The sequence below is a fragment of the Oryctolagus cuniculus genome, chromosome 18 (genome assembly GCF_964237555.1).
Source record: "Oryctolagus cuniculus chromosome 18, mOryCun1.1, whole genome shotgun sequence".
Lineage (NCBI taxonomy): Eukaryota > Metazoa > Chordata > Mammalia > Lagomorpha > Leporidae > Oryctolagus > Oryctolagus cuniculus.
Window position 1 is genome coordinate 3,280,339 of NC_091449.1, and position 22,916 is coordinate 3,303,254.

At 57.9% G+C, this 22,916-nt stretch overlaps 1 protein-coding gene across 1 annotated transcript; it reads left to right on the plus strand.

Moving 5' to 3' along the window:
• The first annotated feature begins 449 nt into the window (after positions 1–449).
• Positions 450–8,441, plus strand: LOC100348708 (ret finger protein-like 4A). Its single transcript, XM_017339429.3, has 3 exons — positions 450–514; positions 1,860–2,154; positions 4,518–8,441. The coding sequence occupies exons 2-3, from the start codon at positions 1,869–1,871 to the stop codon at positions 5,075–5,077; spliced, it is 846 nt and encodes a 281-aa protein (XP_017194918.2). The 5' UTR covers positions 450–514; positions 1,860–1,868; the 3' UTR covers positions 5,078–8,441.
• Positions 8,442–22,916: the final 14,475 nt, after the last annotated feature.

A 22,916-nucleotide genomic window follows, 5' to 3' on the forward strand; every position in this document is an offset into this window, starting at 1 on the left:
CTTCATCCACTGCATCACAGCGGGCGCCTTGCCGTGCCACCCTGCCCCGTTCCTGGCGTGAGACCTTGGGCTTGTCTTTGCCTGCTCACCTGACCTCGCAGAGCCCCGAGGTGCATCCTCTGTGTTGCAAATGCAAGACTTCGCCCGGTTTGGGGAGACTGCTGCTCCTTCACGCAGGCCATTTGCATGGGCACGTAACACACATGTGTGCGCACACGGCACAGTTACAGGGCCCCTTCTACCGCCACGGACACGGGCTGTCTCCACGTCTTGCCATACAGTGCTGCCTGCAACGTGGGAGGGAGGGCGGCCGTCTCATCCAGACGCCGCCTTGGCTTCTCCCTGTGTGCAGAGCTGGGGTCAGAGGGCAGAGCTGTTGTTAACTTTTGGGGATCCTCCAACCCGTTCTCTGCACGGTGCGGTACCATTTGTGTTTCTATCGACAGCACACGAGGGTCCCCGTCTCCCCGCATCCACACCAGCGCCTCTGACCGTTCACACCAGCACCCGACAGGTATGAGCTGATGTTTCGCTGTGGGTCTGGTTTGCTTGTCCCTGGGGAGGAGTGGAACTGAGCCCCGTCTCAAGAACGTGGCCGTGTGTGTGTTCCTCGGGGGGATACCTATGCGTGTCCTTCGCCCATTTTAAAATTTTTTTTTTTTTGCTATTGAACTGGATGAGCTCCTAATTACATCGTTTGGACACTGACATCTTATCAGAAATAGTCTTTGCAAACATTGTGTCCCATTCCAAAAGCTGCCTTCTCATTGTTGCTTGTTTCTTTTGCCGTGTGGAAGCACTTGTCTTTGTAAATTTTTGTTTTCATTGTTTGAAAGGCAGGGACCTGCTGTGGCCTGGGAAAGCAGCGGCCCCTGCACCCGTGTGGGAGGCCTGGAAGAAGCTCCTGGCTTCTTCTCCCCGTTGTGGCCATTTGGGGAGTGAACCCCCCCCTCACTTTGCCTTTCAAATAAATAAAATATATATGGAGAGAGAGAGACAAGGAGAGAAACAGATCTCCCATCTGCTGGTTCCCTCCCCAAATGCCTGCAACAGCCAAGGCTGGGCCGGGCTGAAGCCAGGAGCCTGGAGCTCCACCTGGGCCTCCCAGGTGCGTGGCGAGGGTCTGAATCCCCGGGCCGCCTTCCCCCACCTCCTGTGGTGCAGAGGAGCCAGGACTGCCACGTGCGGCGCGGGCGGCCCGAGCTGCATCTTCACGGCCGGCCCAGAGCCCACGGCAGCACCTCTGGTTCGGCACAGTCCCACTTTCACTCTCCTCGCTTCTGTTCTCATGTCTCTGAGCTACAGGCTTTTTGCCACATCCAATCTCAACAGCTCAGACAGGGGAGCGTCCCCGAATCCAGATCGGCACCGCCCTACAGAAACACAGTATTACATTACATTTGCTGGGGCCGGCGCTGTGGCACAGCAGGTTACAGCCCTGGCCTGCACTGCTTGCATCCCATATGGGTGCCGGTTCAAGCCCCGGCTGCTCCTCTTCCAATCCAGCTCTCTGATGTGGCCTGGAACAGCAGCAGAAGATGGCCCAAGTCCCTGGGCCCCTGCACCTGTGTGGGAGACCCAGAGGAAGCTCCTGGCTCCTGGCTTCGGATTGGTCCAGCTCTGGCCATTGCAGCCATCTGGGGAGTGAACCAGTGAATGGCATATCTCTCCTTCTCTATAACTCGGACTTCAAGTAAATAAATTTTAAAATATATCTATCAGGAGTCTGGGGCCATGAGCTGTTGATATCTGTGCTTAGGTGGTGTCTTCAATACCTAGTATGAGTGATTGCAAGCATTAGGCCCACGCCATCTCTATTAGTCACTCAACTCGGACACTAACACACCTGTCTTCCCTAGGCAGTGGCCATGGCTGAACACTTTAAAGAGGCATGTAGATGTCCTATCTGCTCCGGTCACCTCCAAAAACCCGTGTATCTGAAGTGTGGTTACACCTGCTGCCTGCGCTGCACCGACTCCCTGCAGAGGGAGCCCGACGGGGAGGGTCTCCTGTGCCCTGGCTGCTCTGTGGTCTCTCGGAAGCAGGACATCAAGTCTGCGTTCCAGCTGAGGGACCTGGTGGACGCCGTCAAGGAGCTGGAGCCCCATCTGAGCGCCGTGCTGTCCATGAACCCCAGGATGCTCAAGTTCCAAGGTAAGTCTGCCATCGGGGCCACGCAGGGCTCCGCAAAGGCAGTGCGCGACCCCTGTGGTCAAGGGAGATTCTGTGCCTGAACTTCTTATACCTCCTACAGAAGCAACTGTTCTCAACTGAGAATGGAAACAACCACCGAGAAAGGTTTATGAAAGGGGCCAGTGCTGTGTGCAGCTGGTTTAGCCGTTGTCTGTGGCGCTGGCATCTCATATGAGTGCTGGTTCGAGTCCCGGCTGCTCCAGCTCTCTGCTGTGGCCTGGAATAGCAGTGGAAGATGGCCCAAGTCCTTGGGCGCCTGCACCCACGTGGGAGGCCCAAATGAAGCTCCTGGCTCCTGGCTTTGGCCTGCCCCAGCCTTGGCTGTTGCAGCCATTTGGGGAGTGGACCAGTAGATGCAGAATCTCGCTCTCTTGCTCTGTGTGTCTCTGTAACTTTGCCTTTCAAATAAATAATAGAAATCTTTTTTTAAAACATGGTTATAAAAGTATAAAATTTAGGCCATGCCCTAGCGCTATTACACCCAATAAGGAAGCCACTGGTAACTAGCTGTTTTTTGTTTTGTTTTTAAGATTTGAGAGAGAGGAGAGGGAGAGGAGAGGCACAGAGAGAGAGAGAGAGGTAGGTCTTCCATCTGCTGGTTCACTCCCCAGATGGCCACAATGGCTGGAGCTGTGTCAATCTAAAACCAGAGCTGCCTCCGGGTCTCCTGTGCAGATGCAGGGGCCCAAGGACTTGGGCCATCTTCCACTGCCTTCCCAGAGAGCTGGATTGGAAGTGGAGCAGCCAGGACTCCAACCAGTGCCCATATGGGCACTGAAGGCGGTAGCTTTATCCACTACGCCACAGCACCGGCCCCATGGTAACTAGCTGTTTAAATGTGGCTGCTTACATATGTAAAGATATTTTGAATTCATGAGAATTAAAGAAAATGCACTATTAAGTTGTTTTTTTCCTGTGTGATTGCATCCAGTTTTGAAATGAAACGTGGTTTGCAATGCGATTCTCAGACTCAAGCATCTACAAATTAGTTGAGGATCCTGTTGAAATGCAGACCCCGGTGCTGTGGCCCCCGGCTTTCCTGAGAAACTGGATTTCTGACCTTCAGTCGCCAGTGCTGCTGGTTCGTGAGCCACACACAGCAGTGACAGCCGGCAGCTGTCGCGACCCGGGAAGCCCCAGACACGCTGACCATAGTGAGCGGGGCAAGGCTGGGGCAGCTGCCCGGGGCTGTCTGTGGTCAGCTCCTATGGCCCGGTCCAGGTTCCAGGCCTTAGCCCCGAGGTGTGCACGTGCCTCTCTGAGCCAGAACAGGAGACGCAGTGCCTGAGTCCGTATCGCACCGAGTTACCCGCAAGCTGAGCTGCACAGGTGCAGCGTGGTCAGGACCCAGACCAGACGGCCGGGTTCCTGAACCAGGCCCCCGGAGTGTCCTGGCTCACGGCTCCCCGACCTGGTCATGGAATCGGGGCCAGGCGTGCTCTGCTGGGCGTTCACTCTGCAGTGTCAGTGGGGAGAGACGCGTCTGTTCCATAGCACCTGGGTTGGAATGGCGACTCTGTCCAGATGCCTTCTTGCTTGTCAACTCTGTAGGAAGACTGGGTGTGGCCTCTGAGCCGAGTCACCAGGGAGCCGAGGAAAGGCACTGGCCCCGAGATTCCTTGCAGAGGTGCCCACGGGCTCCAGACACGGGCACGTGCCACAGAGCACCCCCACGCCCCCGCCCTGACAGCTGGGCTGGTTGGAGATGGCGCCACACGCCACAGCCGCTCTCCTGCAGGTCACCTGCCCCTCAGCACTCCCTCGTGCCGGCTCTGGAGCAGCGGCTGCCCTGACGCCCAACGCACCTGCACCCGGGCCGGGGCGTCCTTCCCTCTGAGTTTCCCAGAGCTCACCTCACCCCTGGACTTCTGCAGTCTCTCTCCATCTTTTTATAGCACAGGAGAGCAAACCCTGCCCTGTGACTCCCTAGGCAACAGGACGCAAGGGAAAGGGGACAAAGTGGAAGCAAACTGGGACGTCCACCACTGATCTGCACCCAGGAACGCTTCATCATTCCATTGAGCAGATGCCTGTATCCTCTCAGAATTGTGATGTGTCATAATCTTGAAAGTAAACAGTCTTCCTGTTTTATGCTTCAAGAGAAGAAAAATCTTTAAGCGATCCAATAATTTAAAGCAAGAAGCAGCCTGTGGGAATCAGACTTGCAGCAGGCACAGCTCCTCATTCTCTGTATGAGATGGGATGCAGCGAGGGCCCGGGAGGCTTCCCTGGGGAGATGCTCAGGGCAGAGAAGCCGAGGGGGAGGGGTGCGTTGTGAAGAGTCTAGAACGCGTCGGCTGAACTTCCGGTTTTCCTCTCCGCAGTGGATGTGACCTTGGACAAGGACGCGGCCCACAAATGCCTGGTCATCTCTGAGGACCGGAAGACCGTCCACTGTGGGCTGTACAAACAGACTTGGAGGAAGTATCCCGAGAGACATAACTACACGTTGTGCGTCCTGGGCTCCCCGGAGTTCACTTCTGGACGCCATTACTGGGAGGTGGACGTGGGCAGCAGCAGAGAATGGAACGTGGGGGTCTGCAGAGAGTCGGCTAACCGCAAGGGGCCCGTCCTGCTGGCCTCGGACCGCGGCTACTGGACCCTGGGTTTGCGAGAAGGTTGCTTCTTCGCCAGCACCACACCTCTCACGCCTCTCTTGGTGGGGCCCTCATTACAACGCGTGGGGATCTTCCTGGACATGGACATTGGGGTGGTTTCCCTGTATAACGTCAGAGACGGGTTCCATATCTTCAGTTTCACCAAAATTTCCACTAAAGAACCACTGCGCCCATTTCTCGCCATCGCAAATGCAGTCCGTGATGCTCAAGGCTTCCTGAGTATCTGTCCTGCGAGGGGTCCAGACCTTGTCAGTCCTCCACCCTAACTCAGGCAAAGAGAATACAACTGTGTCGACAATGACGTCTCCAGGGAATTGCTGTGTGGTCGTAACCGGAACGAGGGACGTTGATGCTGGGTGTACGTGTGTACAAGAGCTAACCAGGAAACAGTCAGTCTATGAGTCAGGAACACAATATTTTAAAGTATTATACATATTAGTTTTGCTTTGTGAAATTGGGGTTAACACGAAATAAGTTCAGATTTCATGGGCTTTAGGTATAGACGCACAGCATCAACCCCCCCCCCCCCCGGCCACCGCTGTCCCATCTCCCCATCCTGGCTGTGGCAACTCTGCTGCTCCGTGGCCCCGGGAGCCGGCACCTTCTCCTCCTCTGCACTTGGTGCCCACCCCCACACCCCGCACCCTGCCCAGCGCGTCGGCTGACCTCACGCAAGGTGCTGTTCTCCTTAGGACCTGGGTTTATATTTTGAAACATTTTGAAATTTCAGCTCCATTTCCACGATTTCCCCTTTGTTGTCTGCAAGACCTACTGACTTCTATAGGTACTAAAGTGTGAGCGTCACCAATAAATGATATATAGAAAGATGCACGTGTGTCTGTCCACTTTTACTCAACAACTGCAGCGTTTACCTCAGGAGGACAGTGAACGCTCCCCAGGACAAACGTGCAGTCCCACCATCATTGATTTTTAAGTTAAAATACAGATTCTGTACTCAAATCCCAGCAGAAGTAAATATCAATAGCAAGAAGAACTCACTCTACTCTTGGCCTTTATTAGTGTGATGTGCTTCGCCCACGTTTCGTGTTCTCTGCACTCACTCTATTTAGGGATTTTTAGCTCCTTGGAACAAGAGTTTAGTATCTGTTCAAAGAGCCGGCAAGCTTCAGGCTGAACTTCCCCACTGATGCCGCTGCTTCCCTCCTCCACGTCTGGGGCTCCAGCTACACGGAGGTCACAGCGCCACCCTACAGACGCCTGCATGGCCCTGCGGCCGCCTCAACCGCCTTGGAACTGTGCTGGACAAGCGTGATCGTCACAACCGCTTCCAAGCGGCCAGCGGACGGCGTCAGTGACCGCGCCAGGCTCGCCGGCCGGCGCCACCGCCCATCTCCACACGTCTCTCCACCCTTTCAACACGGCCTCCACTGCCAGTCCTCCTGCCTTTCCAGCCGCCATCCTATGAACCTGACCTTTCTAGGTCACCTCGTAAAAATGCAGTCGCACAGTATTTGTCTTTTAGTAATGGCTTCTTAGCAGAACCTCTTCAGATCCACCCGTGTTGACAGCTCAGACCACGGAGAGACAAAGGATCACAGGAAACTACCAGGAACACCACAGGCCAACAAACTGCATTCTCCAGAAGAAACTGCTGAATTCCTAGGCACACACAGTTCACCAAGAGTGAGTCATGAAGTAGAATGGAACGGACCAATAACGAGGAGACTGGATCAGTAATGAGAAATCTCCACGGGCCAGCGCTGTGGCGCAGCGGGTTAACACCCTGGCCTGGAGCCCCAGCATCCCACGTGGGCGCCAGTTCAAGACCCGGCTGCTCCTCTTCCAATCCAGCTCTCTACTGTGGCCTGGGAAAGCAGTAGAAGATGGCCCAAGTCCTAGGGCCCCTGCACCCACATGGGAGACCCGGAAGAAGCTCCTGGCTCCTGGCTTCAGATAGGCACAGCTCCGGCCATGGTGGCCATCTGGGGAGTGAACCAGCGGATGGAAGACCTCTCTCTCCTCTCTCTCCTCTCTCTCCTCTCTCTCCTCTCTCTCCTCTCTCTCCTCTCTCTCCTCTCTCTCCTCTCTGTATAACTCTTTCAAGCAAAATAAATAAATGTTTTTGAAAACAAGCAAGCACACACACACAGGACTGGAAGGCTTCATTCAAGATTCTACCAAACATTTAAAGTTGAATGAGTGTGATCTGATCTCACTCTTCCCAAACCTCAAGAGTGCATATGACCCTGATACTGAAGTCATTTTAAATTGCTACAATAGGGGCCGGCACTGTGATGTAGCAGGTAAAGTGTCACCTGCAGTGCTGGCATCCCATATGGGCACCAGTTCTAGTCCCGGCTGCTCCACTTCCAATCCATCTCTGCTGTGGCCTGGGAAAGCAGGGGAAGATGGCCCAAGTCCTTGGGCCCCTGCACCGACGTGGAAGACCCATAAGAGGCTCCTGGCTTCGGATTGGCACAGCTCTAGCCATTGCGGCCACTTGGGGATTGTCTCTCTCTCTAACTCTGCCTTTCAAATAAGCAAATAAATCTTTAAAAAAACAAAACAACTCTGCGGCATTGGTCTGAGCAATGGTGTCACTGGGTTTGGCCCTGAAATATGGCACTTCCCTAAGTCCCGCCATCTCAGCCGCACGGACAGCGTGAAGGACACCACGCTGTGAGGTTGCTGAGACACAGAAAGACACGGCCACACAATGTCACCCGCCCAGCGTGACATGCTCCTCTACGGAAGTGTAGGGTGGGCTGGCGGCCCTCGGGGGCTGGGGCCGTGGTGGGGACGCTCAGGAGACGGAGGCTAAAGGACACAGAACTGCGACAGACGGCAGCATCAGCCCACGTGAGCTACTGCAAACCACGGCGACTGCCAATAACAACCCTAAGTGTCCTCGGAAGCCTCAGAGTCACGCCACAAAAATAATAAAGATGCGAGAAAATACATGTTAATTAGTTAGATTTGAGGCCAGCGATGTGGCGTAGTGGGAAAGACCACCGCCTGCATTGCTGGCATCCCATGTGGGCACTGGTTCGAGTCCCAGCTGCTCCACTTCCGAACCAGCTTTCTGCTATGGCCTGGGATAGCAGTAGAAGATGGACCAAGTCCTTGGGCCCCTGCACCCACGTGGGAGACCTGGAAGAGGCTCCTGGCTTCAGATCAGTGCAGCTCCAGCTGTTGCGGCCCATTGGGGAGTGAACCAGCGGATGGAAGACCTCCCTCCCCACCACACACACTCTGCCTCTCCTCCTCTCTGTGTAACTCTTTCAAGTAAAATAAATAAATCTTAAAAAAAAAAAAAGATTTAGGCCGGTGCCACAGCTCAATAGGCTAATCCTCCGTCTAGCGGCGCCGGCACACCGGGTTCTAGTCCCGGTTGGGGCACCGGATTCTGTCCCGGTTGCCCCTCTTCCAGGCCAGCTCTCTGCTGTGGCCAGGGAGTGCAGTGGAGGATGGCCCAGGTGCTTGGGCCCTGCACCCCATGGGAGACCAGGAAAAGCACCTGGCTCCTGCCATCGGATCAGCGCGGTGCGCCAGCCGCAGCGGCCATTGGAGGGTGAACCAACGGCAAAGGAAGACCTTTCTCTGTCTCTCTCTCTCACTGTCCACTCTGCCTGTCAAAAAAAAAAAAAAAAAAGAAAAAAAAAAAAAAGACCCACTCTAAGCTATATATATTAGATACACATATATCCAAAAACATCCTGCTGCACCTGGGAAATACAATTGTATCCGGCAGTTTACACGGAACTGTACACTTTGATACTATGGCCTGTTACACTTGTGCTATACTGGATACACTCTCTAGCGGCTTCCAAAGCTCGCTGCTGAGTGCTTGGACTGGAGGCATTTCACCTCATGCTCCAGCACGGGAACGGGCCCCTCCCAGCAGAGTCTGCCTCCGGCTCCCTGTGCGGGGCACGGGGCCTCGCTCAGCCTCCGCCGCACCTAGAACAACGTCTGGGCTCCTCCGCGGACGATCGCTCTCCGTGTCCTCTAACCAGCGCCTTCGTCACTTCCCCAGAACAGGGGACGTTCAGCGTGGCCAGCTGGGAGGCAGACTCCCCGCCTCCCACGGGCTGGTTGTTGGTCTTGGCGGCTCGTGGAAGGCTGAAGTCTTCAGCGTTTTGAGCGATTTCTGTTTGTCTGCTGTGACTTTTGGAAACTACCTTTGTCAAGGTCGGGTCCTTTCTCCTCCCAGTTCCGGCTGACATGTCTCCGACGTCAGCTCCGTGTTCAGCCAAAGGCTTGACGGCGATTCCCTTTAACGCACAAACTCCAAAGTTCTCCACACTCAGCACAGGTCGGCTGGCTCTGATTCCCTTTAATGCACAAACTCCAAAGTTCTCCACACTCAGCACAGGTCGGCTGGCTCTTCGTGCAGGCTGGATGGAGGCCGCCGGGGGCTTCTCAGATCTCATCGCCCCCCTCCTCTCCTTCCCTCGCCTCTCCCTCCCATCCACTCTGTCCCAGCAGTCACCCTTCCCTCGGACGGCGCGGCCACACGTCTGCCTGGACTTGTGCTCAACCACGTCTGACCCTGCAGCCGTGGGGACCCACAGTCGGCGAGCCCCAGGTCAGTGCCAAGCCAGACACCCTGAGAACAGAGCTCCCCCTCCGGCCTGGGCAGCGGCGCTGGCCGGGGGCGGGGACGGCCGAGGGTGAGCTCTCACCCCAGCTCTCGCTTAGTGAGATGCAGCCGTGTCACTCGTCACCAGCGTCCCCTGGTCGCTGCAAAATTTTTGTTGGATTCCAGGCTTCCAAAAGGGTTGAACAGGACAGTTTGGGTAGCGGGCGCTTCACTGGGGAGGACATTCAGTGTTCCCTACTCACAATGTCCAGTGGAGCCACCCATCGATGTCCGAGAGAGCTGTGATGGCAGTCCCTCCACGGCCACGTGTCGCATTTCGGTGTTCTGTCCACGCGCTGCCTGTCCCATCAGCCCCATCTCCCCGTGTGGCTGTGCTGCAGACCCGTGTGGAAGTGACCCTGTGACGTTCACACGAGCAGAACAGCTGGCAGCACAGCCCTCGGAGTGCACCCTCATGGCTCGGTGGTGGACGGCTCCACTCGCGTGTGTGCATTTCAGGATGGGGGGGCGCTGTGCACAGTGGGTTAAAGCCCCAACCTGCAGTGCCAGCATCCCACATGGGCACTGTTTTGAGTCCCGCTGCTCCACTTCCAATCCAGCTCTCTGCTGTGGCCTGGGAAGGAGTGGAGGATGGCCCAAGTGCTTGGACCCCGACCTATGTGGGACACCTGGAGGGAGCTCCTGGCTCCTGGCTTCAGATCGGCGCAGCTCCAGCCATTGTGGCCATCTGGGGTGTGAACCAGCGGATGGAAGACCTCTCTCTCTCTCTCTCGCTCTGGCTCTCTCTGTAACTCTCTCAAATAAATCTTTTTTAAAAGTGCTTTTATTTTTTTTTTTTTGACCGGCAGAGTGGACAGTGAGAGAGAGAGAGACAGAGAGAAAGGTCTTCCTTTTGCCATTGGTTCACCCTCCAATGGCCGCTACAGCCGGCGCATCACACTGATCCGAAGGCAGGAGCCAGGTGCTTCTCCTGGTCTCCCATGAGGGTGCAGGGCCCAAGTACTTGGGCCATCCTCCACTGCACTCCCGGGCCACAGCAGAGGGCTGGCCTGGAAGAGGGGCAACCGGGACAGAATCCGGTGCCCTGACCGGGACTAGAACCCGGGGTGCCGGCGCCGCAGGAGGAGGACTAGCCTATTGAGCCGCGGCACCGGCCTAAAAAAAAGTGCTTTTGAGAAAGAAAGGAAAAAAAAAAAAAAAAAAAAAAAAAAAAAAAAAAAAAAACAGGAAGTCTGGATGCCCAAGCAGAGGCCCCGTGGGAGACCCGTGGACATCAGGGACGCACAGCAACTTGAGGAGGGAGATGGAGCCCCAGGCTCAGAAGAGCTAGACCTGTAACTGCTAAGCACAGTGCAATTCAACATCCTGGGAGACCAGACTCCGTCAGAGGGTGCGGGCGTGAGCTCAACAGGAAGCAGTGTGGGGGGCCCCGTGCCCCACACGTTTCCCTTCCACCACCCGTGGGGGCGCCTCGAGGAGTTCACAGGAGGTGGACCTGGGGCCGACAACCTGGCACAGTGGTAAAGACGCCATCCCACACGGGCGCCAGTTCGAGTCCCGACTGCTCCACTTCCGATCCAGCTCTCTGCTAACACGCTTGGGACAGGCAGCAGCAGACGGCCCCGCCACCCTAGTGGATACGCAGAGGAGGCCCCTGGCTTCCGCCTGGCCCAGCACTGGCCGCTGCAACATCTGGGGAGTGAACCAGCAGCTGGAACACCTCCCTCTCTCACTCTGACTTCCCAATAAATAAATACATCTTTTCTAATAAGGAACTAAAAGACACATTTTGGTGCAAAACGTTTTGAGATCTGTGCAAGGTCTTTTTCTCAAAATGCACATTTTCTGTAAATGTTTCAAACATCACTCATACGTCGATTTCAAAAATTGTGAGTGCCAAATAAACTTACCTACCGTGCCGTTTAGCGCACGGCTCGACGTGGCGCGGTGCCGCCGCTCTGATCCCACAGCGGCCACGGAAATCCCTGTGCCTGCTCGTCAGGATCCTCACCGTCACCGCCGGAAGCTGTCCTTCACCCCTGGGAGAGGCGGATGCTGACGCCCTGAGAGAAGATTCGCTCGAGGGGATAGATCCCCACTCTCCCAGAAGCCGCAGGCGGCAGCCTAACGCCATCTCTGCGGGCGATCAGGGCCGGGCCCTGTGGCTGTGTGCAGCTCTGCACCGGCACCGCCCCTGCCTCCCTGATCAGCCGTGTCCTTGCCCTGGCCAGGCGGGTGGAGGGTGGCACCACAGAGTGAGGGTCCTGCAAAGGCCCGTGTCCCAGAGACCCTGACTCTGGCAGGGCGTGGGCGAGCACAGCCACGGAGCTCCTCGCCCACGGACACGGCGTCGGCCCCTCTCCTCCGGCCCGGGAGAGCTGTCTGTGGGCGTGAACTCAAGGGGAACACTGCAGTGCAGAGCTGGGGGCAGAGCTTCAGGACCCCACCCAGACACGCACACGCGGACGACCAGGGACCCAGGGAGAGGCCGGCGGTGGTGCGAGGACCGCAGGATGCCGGCGGCCCCCGCTTCTCAGGCCCCACTCCAGCAGACACGGCCACCTAGGTCTCTTTCCCAAGAGCTTCGGGGTCTCTTCCGTGTGTGTGTGTGTGTGTGTGTGTACACACGTGCACTTTGCCACGTGACCAGTAGTTAGCACGTAGCCACATCAGCATCATGAAGTCAAGTCTACCTTGCTATATACTGATATTTTTAAGAAAGGTTTATTTATTTGAAAGGCAGTCACAGAGAGGAAGGGAGGAAGGGGGGGAGGGGGAGAGGGGGAAAGGGGGAGAGGGGGAGGGGGAGGGAAGGAGAGAGAGAGAGAGAGGTCTTCCATCCACTGGTTCACTCCCCAGTTGGCCGCAATGGCTGAAGCTGCGCTGATCTGGAGCCAGGAGCTTCTTCTGGGTCTCCCATGTGGGTGCAGGGGCCCAAGGACTTGGGCCATCTTCTACTGCTTTCCCAGGCCACAGCAGAGAGCTGGATCAAAAGCAGAGCAGCCGGGCTCGAACCGGCACCCATATGGGATGCCGGCGCTGCAGGCCGTGGCTTTAACCCGCTGCGCCGCAGCGCCAGCTCTCAACTTCTCCTCCAGTTCTTGGCTGCAGTCTGGTTGTGCCATCGGGTGTCCCAGCAAACTGTTCCCTTGTGTTTCATGTTTCCCAGCAGCCCCACTTCCAATCCAGGCTCCTGGAAATGCGCCTGGGAAGATGACGGCCACAGTCCTGGGACCTGCCACCCATGTGGAGACCTGGGGGGAGTTTCTGCCTCCTGGCTTCAGCCTGGCCCAGCCGGGGCTGCTGAGGCATGGGGAGTGAAGGAGCAGAGGGACACGCTCATATTCAGTCTCTCTCTCTCTCTCTCTCTCACTTTTTTTTTTTTTAATTTTTTACAGGCAGAGTGGACAGTGAGAGAGAGAGAGACAGAGAGAAAGGTCTTCCTTTGCTGTTGGTTCACCCTCCAATGGCCGCCGCAGCCGGCACAACGCGCTGATCCGAAGGCAGGAGCCAGGTGCTTCCTCCTGGTCTCCCATGGGGTGCAGGGCCCAAGCACTTGGGCCATCCTCCACTGCACTCCCGGGCCACAACAGAGAGCTGGCCTGGAAGAGGGGCAACCGGGACAGAATCCGGCGCCCCGACCGGGACTAGAACCCGGTGTGCCGGCGCCGCAAGGTGGAGGATTAGCCTAGTGAGCCGCGGCGCCGGCCTCCTTGCCTTTCAAATACATCTTTAAAAAAAATACTAAGACTGAAAGCGTGCCAAGTCTTGAAAGAGACACGGACCTCCAGGGCCAGGACGCGCGAAGGACCCCAGACTCAAGCGCGCAGACCTCCCGGAGGGGCCCCGCAGCCCAGGGAAAGCGCCCGGGAGACGCCTCAGAGAGCATCAGGGCACGTGCAGAGGGGACCACGCAGCGGCCTCCGAGCAGAAGCCCTACAGGGCGGAGGAGGACGCTGACAGATGCAAGGTCTTCAAAGAAAACGACCTCTATCCGAGTCCTGCACCCGGTGAGGCCGTAACTGGGAAATGGAGGAGAGCCACGCCAGACAAGCGACTGCGCCCCAGAAGAAGCCAGGGGCAGCCGTCCCCCCATCGTTCAGTCAACCCTGCTCTCCCGGTCACAGCCCCTGCATCCCTGCTCACAGGCAGGAAGACAAGACCCTGGACGAAGCCCAGCCATGGCGCTCGATCCCCACAACAGAATTCGGGGATCCCCGACCCACAGCACAGTCAGGATAAACACAGAGATCTATAGACAGACAGACTGGTAAAAATTAGAATGTCAAAAACAAGGGGAGGGGCCCAAGCCGTGGCGAAAAGCTGCGGCCTGCAGCGCCGGCATCCCATGTGGACACCGGTTCGAGACCCGGCTGCTCCACTTCCGATCTGGCTCTCTGCTGTGGTCTGGGAAAGCAGTAGAAGATGCCCAAGTCGGCCGGCACCGCGGCTCACTAGGCTAATCCTCCACCTTGCGGCGCCGGCACACCGGGTTCTAGTCCCGGTCGGGGCGCCGGATTCTGTCCCGGTTGCCCCTCTTCCAGGCCAGCTCTCTGTTGTGGCCCGGGAGTGCAGTGGAGGATGGCCCAAGTGCTTGGGCTCTGTACCCCATGGGAGACCAGGATAAGTACCTGGCTCCTGCCATCCGATCAGCGCGGTGCGCCGGCCGCAGCGCGCCAGCCGCGGCAGCCATTGGAGGGTGAACCAACGGCAAAGGAAAACCTTCCTCTCTGTCTCTCTCTCTCTCACTGTCCACTCTGCCTGTCAAAAAAAAAAAGAAGAAGAAGAAGATGCCCAAGTCCTGGGGCCCCTGCACCTGCGTGGGAGACCAGGAAGAAGCTCCTGGCTCCTGGCTTCGGATCCGCGCAGCTCTGGCCATTGCAGCCACCTGGGGAGTGAACCAGCAGATGGAAGACCTTTGTGTGTGTGTGTGTGTGTGTGTCCCTCTCTCTCTGCTTCTTCCTCTCTGTAACTCTGCCTTTCAAATAAATAAATCTTTAAAAGGAAAAAAAAAGATAAAGAAACAAGAGTGACAGTTCTCTCACTGACGAGGCCTCCCACCAGGTCGCTCATCTGCGTGAGAAAACATGCGGCACCAACGTCTCCTGACAAGCTAGGGCAAGTTGTTCTCAAATAATTTTAAAGCAATAAATAAATACGATGACAAAAAAAAAAAAAAAAACAGGGACGGACGTTGCGGCACAGCAGGTAGCGGCACAGGCTCGAGCCCGGCTGCTTCACTTCCGATCCAGCCTCCTGCTAACGCAGCTGGGGAAGCGTGCGTTAGCTTTAGACTTGGATCCCTGCACCCACATGGGAGACGAGGACGAGGCTCCCGCCTCCTGGCTTTGGCCTGGCCCAGCCCCAGCCACTGAGGCCTTTTGGGGAATGGACCAGCGGATGGGAGATATCTACATCTCTCTCTCTCCCTCCCTCTTCCCCCTTCTCTCTCTCTAACTCTGCCTTTTAGGCAAGTGATAATCTTTTTTTTTTTTTTAAGATGAAATAAAATTTAAAAACTAAAAAGAACAAAAAGTAAACGGATGATAGCAACAATTATGAAAACCTATGACTGCCGGCGCCGCGGCTCACTAGGCTAATCCTCCGCCTTGCGGCACCGGCACACCGGGTTCTAGTCCCGGTCGGGGTGCCGGATTCTGTCCCGGTTGCCCCTCTTCCAGGCAGCTCTCTGCTGTGGCCCGGGAGTGCAGTGGAGGATGGCCCAAGTACTTGGGCCCTGCACCCCATGGGAGACCAGGAGAAGCACCTGGCTCCTGGCTTCGGATTAGCGTGATGCACCAGCCGCAGCGGCCATTGGGGGGTAAACCAACGGCAAAGGAAGACCTTTCTCTCTGTCTCTCTCTCTCACTGTCCACTCTGCCTGGCAAAAAAAAAATAAAAATAAAAAAGAAAGAAAGCAAACCTGTGACAGCAGAGAATTCAGTAACAAAGCAGACAAAGGAGCAAAGGAGGAACACCCAGTATTGCCATGACAGGAAGCCACCAAAACACAAAGGTAGACAGCGTGCGGCAGGAAAAGCCAGCGAACACGTACGACACTCAGTGAGTGTCCGACCGACTCAGTGAGGAGTTAGTTCTATCAGGATTAACCTTGGTCGTGAATGGATTCGATTCCTCAGTCAAAAGACATAGAGATAAGTGAAACTGAAACTAAAAAAAAATACAAAAGATCAAAGAATTAAAAACTGTATTTTAAAAGATAGAGAAAAGATATGAACCTTTAGGCAGGCTAACAGAGAAAAAACTCAGATACAGTGAGAGGTAGGAAACATGCCATTGCAAAAGGTCGTAAGAAACTCTACTGGAAACCTGGACGAAGCAGTTCCTGGATCCGGGAGCCTGCCGAGATGGAACCCCGAGCATACAGGGATCCAACAGACCCCCGGCGAGCAGCAAGCCTCCCAGGTCAGGCCCCGGGCCTGGGGACGGCTTCGTGGCCAAACTCTAACACCATCTGCGGCTTCTACATTCACATGAGGTGAGTGGACCACACACACAGATTCCACTCCACCCTCCCTCGTTTCCTCAAAACACTGGCAGAGGAACCGACCAACACACCTGAAGCCACCCACAAACTGGACGGGATGACGCCCGCCAAGCTCTCTTTCTGTGAGACCGGTGTTAATCTGGTACGAAATCAAACAAAGACACAGCACCAGAAGGAAAGCACAGGCCAACATCCGTGACGAACAACAGACGCACGAAGTCCCCACGGAGTACTAGCACATCACCCAGCGTCATGGAATTACCTCCCCATGTGCAAGCCAGTCAAGACGGACCAAAGGGCCGGCGCCGCGGCTCACTAGGCTAATCCTCCGCCTTGTGGCGCCGGCACACCGGGTTCTAGTCCCAGTCGGGGTGCCGGATTCTGTCCCGGTTGCCCCTCTTCCAGGCCAGCTCTCTGCTGTGGCCAGGGAGTGCAGTGGAGGATGGCCCAGGTGCTTGGGCCCTGCACCCCATGGGAGACCAGGAGAAGCACCTGGCTCCTGGCTCCTGCCTTCGGATCAGCGCGGTGCGCCGGCTGCAGTGCGCCGGCCGCAGCAGCCATTGGAGGGTGAACCAACGGCAAAGGAAGACCTTCCTCTCTGTCTCTCTCTCTCTCACTGTCCACTCTGCCTGTCAAAAAAATAAAAAAATAAATAAATTTAAAAAAAAAAAAAAAGATGGACCAAAGACCTGAACGCAAGCCTGAAGCTGCTAAAACAAAGTAGGGGAGGTAACTCGGAGACACTGGTGCGGGCAATGACTTCTTGGCTAAGACCCCAAAAGTGCAGGCAAACTAGACAAGTGGGGTTCCATCAAACTCGGCAGCTTCTGCACCCCAAAGGGAGAAGCAGCGTGAAGAGACACCCCACGGAACGGGAGAAGGTATTTGCAGAGTCCTTATCCAACAAAAGACTAACGTCTAGAATGTTCCAAAAAGCTCAGCATCCACCACACTCAGGAAAGGTGCTGGAGGACCCGTGTAGACCTCACTGTTCACGACAGCCCAGACGGGAAGAAACCTCACTGCCCATCCGCACCTCCCAACCACTCCTTGCCACGCACACGGACATCACAGATACTGATGCGACAGACGGAATAAAAGCAAGAGGAGACGTGGGCGGGTATTTGCCGGGTGCTTGAGGCACTGGCGCCCACTTCCGAGGGTCCCTTTTCCGGCTCGAGCTCCAGATTCCAACTGCTAACCCTGGGAGGCAGCAGCGCTCACGGGAGTAACTGGACCCCCTCCACCCACGTGGACTGCGTTGTCAGCTCCTGGCTCCGCGCATGCCGGGCCCCAGCTGTTCAGGTACTGGGGGAGTGAACCAGCAGAGAGCACTGAGTCTGGAAAATGATTTTTTTAAGAGTAGCTGTTGGGGCTGGAGGGCGGAGGAGAGAGCGATGAGCCTGGAACTCAACCCGCCTGCTAGAGCCGCGGCCGAGCCTCTGAGTGCCTAGCAGGAAGCTGGAACTGGGAGAGAGCAGGCGCTCCAACGTGGGGCACAGGCGCCCCTGGGAACGCACTCGCCCAGCTCATTGTCAGTGTCCCGCCCCAGGGAAGGCAGCAGCTGGGACACGGGACACCGGGGCTCCACGCTGCAGAGCTGTCTCAGTGGGCACCGCCGAGGTTCCGCTCCGCAGAGCCCACTCCCCCCGACGTGGAACAGGGCCGCTCTGGGGCAAGGAGCCCGCAGCCGCCCCTCCGCCCGGCCCACCGAGAAGCCACGTACCTGAAGAGTGGACGGTCCCCTCCGTGCCCAGCGGCTCAGGCGGGAGGGGGCGCAGGGGCGGCTCCCGGGCTCCGCCCAGGCCCACCTGGCAGCAGGGCAGCTGGTTTCCAGCACCCAGCCCCGGGACCCCCAGCTGAGAGCTGTTCTCAGATGAAACCACGGCGATGGGGTCCGAGGCGAGGGGCAGGGCCCACCGTCCTCCCGCCCGCCCCGCCCCGCCCCGCCCGAAGCAGCGCTGGGCCGTTCCTTCCCCATTTCCTGTGGGACACACCTGCGGGGAATGGGCTCGGAGGACGTGGCCCCTGCTAAGTGGAAACCAGGAGACGGTTCAGGCGCTGATCTGCGGTGGGGAGCGGGCAAGGAGAGCCCCAGCGCGGCCCAGCAGGGGGCAGGTGGCTCCTGTGCGCCCACAGTGCCCGGCGGGAAACGCCCCGAGCAGCTTACACCCAGAGCCAGCCCCTCCAGGGGCCTGGGGAACCGCATTTTCTTGTCTCCTCCATCACGGAAGAACCCCTAGCCCAAGACACTGACACGGGTGCAGGGGCCCGCATGGCGGCTCCGCAGGTTAAGCCGCCGCTTTGTGACGCCAGCATCCCCTCTCAAAGCACTGGTTCATGCCCCAGCTACACCACTTGCAGTCCACTACATGGGAAGGCCAAAGACGGCCAGGTACTCGGGCCCCTACCACCCGCACGGGAGACCCGGATGGAGTTCCTAGAACTGGCTTCAGCCTGGTCCAGCCCTGGCTGTTGTGGCCATCTATGGAGTGAACCAGCAGACAGGGCGTGCGTTCTGTCTCTCCGTCTCGCTCGCTCGCTCGCTCTCTCTGTGTGTGTGTGTGTGTTTCTCTCCCAGATAAAGAAATCTTTGTAAAGTGGGCATGCAGGTCGAGTGGAAGGGTGCTCCCGGGCGGGGTTGGTCATTTCCACAATTGAGGCCAACTGGGGTCCTCCCACCCAAAAGAAAAAGCCCACAGGCCTGCTTCTGCCGGGCTCTGAACACAGGGGCCGTGAACCGGCACCTGAGAACACACGCTCCAGAGTGAGCACTAACAAAAGCGTTTCTTAGTTACATAAAGGGGCCGGCGCTGTGGCGTAGCGGGTAAAGCTGCCACCTGCAGTGCCTGCATCCTATACAGGCGCCAGTTCAAGTCCCTGCTGGCCCACTTCCAATCCAGCTCCCTGCTAATGCGCCTGGGAAGGCAGTGGAGGATGGCCCCAGCACTGGGGCCCCTGCACCCGCGTGGGAGACCCGGAAGCAGCTCCTGGCTCCTGGCTTCGGATCGGCGCAGCTCCAGCTAATGCGGCCATCTGGGGAGTGAACCAATAGAAGGAAGACCTGTCTCTCTGTCTCAACCTCTCACTGTCTGTAACGCTATCTCTCAAATAATAAATAAATCTTAAAAAAATAAATAAATAAAAGCAATAACAAAAGCAGAGCTGTCTACAGAGCACGTACAGAGAAACGCAGCTGCGGAGCCGGGTGGTCGGTCATGCTCCCGTGCGGCTCTGGCCTTCGTATCTCTAACCCGCTGAGTATCACCGCTGGTGATGCCTTAGGGGGAAAAGGAAGGAAGGGGTTGAGGGAGGGAGGGATGGTCATGCTCTCAGAGTTGTACCTATGAGATGGATGAAGTCTGTTCTCAAAACAGGGCGGTCACGAGCTGGGCGCGGCTTCCTGCCTGAGCCTGAGCAATTGCGAGCCGGGCCGGCAGCGTGCGCGGGTGTGAGCCCGTGACGATTTCCATGCAAACTGACGTGACCCGCGGCCTGCGCCGCAGGTGCGCCCGGCTCTGTAAGCGTGGAGGTGGGTCAGTGACCCGAGGACCGTGCTCAGACGCGGGTCTGACCGCACAGTCTGGGTCTGTCTCTGGATCCCAGGTGTGCTGAGGCCGCGCCCGCCGCACCTGACCCTCTGGGCGAGGCGTAAACGCCACAGGTGGTTCTGCTGGGCGGTGAGCGGCCCACGCTGCGGCGATGAGCCGCAGACTGCGCGCTCGGCACCCCCCGCCCGCGCGCCAGGCACGTGGGAGCGTGCGTGGTGCCCGGTGCGGATGCAGACGGCGGACCTGAACCCTGCGCGGTCGGAACGAGGCGTGACCGCTGCGGTGGCGGGGGGACGCTTGCTGGGGCGGGCGCTGGGCAGAAGTCGCTGCTGGGGACGCACAGGGAAGGCCCCGCCCGTTTCCAACCCCGGCTTCCTGTGAACGCGCACCCGGGCACTTGGGTCCCCACCACCCGCCCACCTGGGAGCCCCAGGCGGAGTCCCAGCCTCCTGGCTCCAGCTTGGCCTCGCTCCAGCTGCTCCTGGCGGCTGCAGGATAAACCAGGTGGAAGCCTCGCTCTCCCAGCCGTGCACGGTGTGGGCTCAGCTGCGTGCTGCATGGGCTGACCCCCCGAACGCCAGGCCCACCTCGGCCAGCCCTGAGCCCGTGCCCGAGGAGGGCAGCGGACCTTGCTCGGTGTCCCTGTCCTCGGCAGCAGCCATGTTGGGTGGGACCCCAAGGAGCGTGCCCTGTCACCCCAACCACCAGGACCGCGCGCTGGCTTCTGGCCGAGCACAGCTCCCCAACTCCTCGAGCGCCGACACCCGGCCGAGCCGCGCGCCGTCCTCCACCGCAGCTTCTCCCACTGAGCAACTCCCTACTTCCGCCAGGGGGGTCCCCTCTGGGCCCACGGCGCCCCGGCCACAGGGCTCCCCGCCTCCACCCTCAGTCAGGGAACGCTGGGAATGCTGGCCCTCCACAGAGCCCTTCCCACCCTCTGCGCTGTGCCGGCTTCTGGGTCCCCACGGGTGTCCTGGGCACTCCCGCAGAGGCCATCTCAACCCCTGCTCCGGGATCGCATCACCCGGGAGATCATCGTGTTAATGCAGCCATGACCTACCTACCTGCACACACACACACACACACACCCCTACCTCTGTGGCGCTCCCCACTGCTCCTGGGATACACCCAAAGAGCATGCAGCCACCCTGCACGGGCCCCGCCCCTCCACACAGCATGTGGCCGCCCTGCATGGGCCCCGCCCCTCCATACAGCATGTGGCCGTCCTGCACAGGGCCCCGCCCCTCCATACAGCATGTGGCCTTGCTCCACACAGCATGTGGCCACCCCGCACTGGGCCCCGCCCCTCCATACAGCATGTGGCCGCCCTGCACGGGGCCCCGCCCCTCCATACAGCATGTGGCCTTGCTCCACACAGCATGTGGCCACCCCGCACTGGGCCCCGCCCCTCCATACAGCATGTGGCCGCCCTGCACGGGGCCCCGCCCCTCCATACAGCATGTGGCCGTCCTGCACAGGGCCCCACCCCTCCATACAGCATGCAGCCACCCTGCACGGGGCCCTGCCCCTCCACACAGCATGTGGCTATTTCACACGTGGCCTTGCTCCACACAGACCTCCAAACTACTGGGTCAAGGTCAGTGCCTCCTGTAACAGTCACACTGGGAGGTGCCAGGGCTAGGGCTCTGGGTTTGGGGAAGACACGAGCCAGCTCATGACGCTGACGGCGTCTGCAGGGGGACCATGGGCCAGTCCACGTGGCTGTCGGAGGGGAACACTGGGGCCCCTGGGAGAAGCACTGCCCTGTGTTGGGCTGGAAGGCGGCGAGGTGAGGCCGTGCCCGAGGCCAGGAGTGAGAGCACATGAGTGTCTTCGGGGCTTGTGTGGGAGACGGGGGTGGGGGCAAAGGCTGCAGACTCAATGTGCCTTAAGAAACAATTCCAGGCCGGCGCCGCGGCTCACTAGGCTAATCCTCTGCCTGTGGCGCCGGCACACCGGGTTCTAGTCCTGGTCGGGGCGCCGGATTCTGTCCCGGTTGCCCCTCTTCCAGGCCAGCTCTCTGCTGTGGCCCGGAAAGGCAGTGGAGGATGGCCCAAGTGCTAGGCCCTGCACCCCATGGGAGAGCAGGAGGGGCACCTGGCTCCTGTCTTCGGATCAGCGCGGTGCGCCGGCCGCGGCGGCCATTGGAGGGTGAACCAACGGCAAAAGGAAGACCTTTCTCTCTGTCTCTCTCTCTCTCTCTCACAATCCACTCTGCATGTCAAAAAAAAGAAAAAAAAAAGAAACAATTCTGTCCCGGTTCTGCCTGTCAAAAAAGAAAAGAAAAGAAAAAAAGAAACAATTCCTCCACTGAACGGTCTGCGTGCGGCACCTCGCAGGAGCACAGTCCACCAAGGAACCCAGCCATTTCCCACAAACCCTGACTGCTCCAGCCAAGCACAGGCGGCCTCTGGTGCCCCCTGCTGGCCCGGAAACCACAACTCAGAGCAAACTCCGGCATCCGCCGAGTACTGTCCAACACAGCATGGCCAATGTGGGTGTTTAAGTTCACGAGAGACAGAGAGAAAATCCATCACCCCAGCCGTGTTTCAAGTGCTCAGCGGTGGCATGGGGCTAGCGGCAAGCCTTGTGCCAGCACAGAGCACCTCTCCAGCTCCTCGGTGCTGTGGCACAACGGGGAAGCCGCCTGCAGCGCAGGCATCCCATGTGGGCGCCGGTTTGCGTCCTGATCCAGCTCCACTTCCCACCCAGCCCCCTGCTAATGTGCCTGGGAGAGCAGCAGACGATGGCGCTCAGGTGGGAAACCCAGAAGAAGCTCCTGACTCCTGGCTTCGGCCTGGCCCAGCCCTGGCCATTGCTATCATCTGGGGCGTGAACCAGCGACTGGAAGATCAATTCTCCACCTCCCCACCCCCGCCTTCTCTGTAACTCTGTCTTCAAATAATTTAAAAAATTAAAAAAGGAACACTGTGCTTCAACGTACTCAGGGTCATCGATGACCACCACAGCCAAGGCCACACTGAACGGGGAAAAGCGGAGTCTGCTTCTTCCAGAACCTGGAGGACGGCCCCTCTCACCACTCTGACTCCACACACTCCTGGAAGTTCTAGCCGCAGTCCACAGGCAAGAGAGGGAAGGGGCATGCAGACAGGACGGAAGTCGGACTCACTGAGCAGGAGACTCCAGGCCCGCTCCATTCACAACTGCCCAAAATTAAATACAGCGCACACTCACCCAAGGCTGAGAGACCTACACAGTAAACACTGCCGAACACTTGCAAGAGAACGAATTAAACGGGACACTGAGAGAAGACCTCCCATGTCCACAGATTGGAAGAATTACATTAAAATGTCCAGGGTCGGCGCTGTGGGGAAGTAGGTAAAGCTGCTGCCTGCAGCACCAGCATCCTATATGGGCACTGGTTCGAGTCCCGGCTGCTCCACTTCCGATCCAGCTCTCTATGGCCTGGAAAGCAGTAGAAGATGGCCCAAGTCCTTGGGCCCCTGCACCCGTGTGGGAGA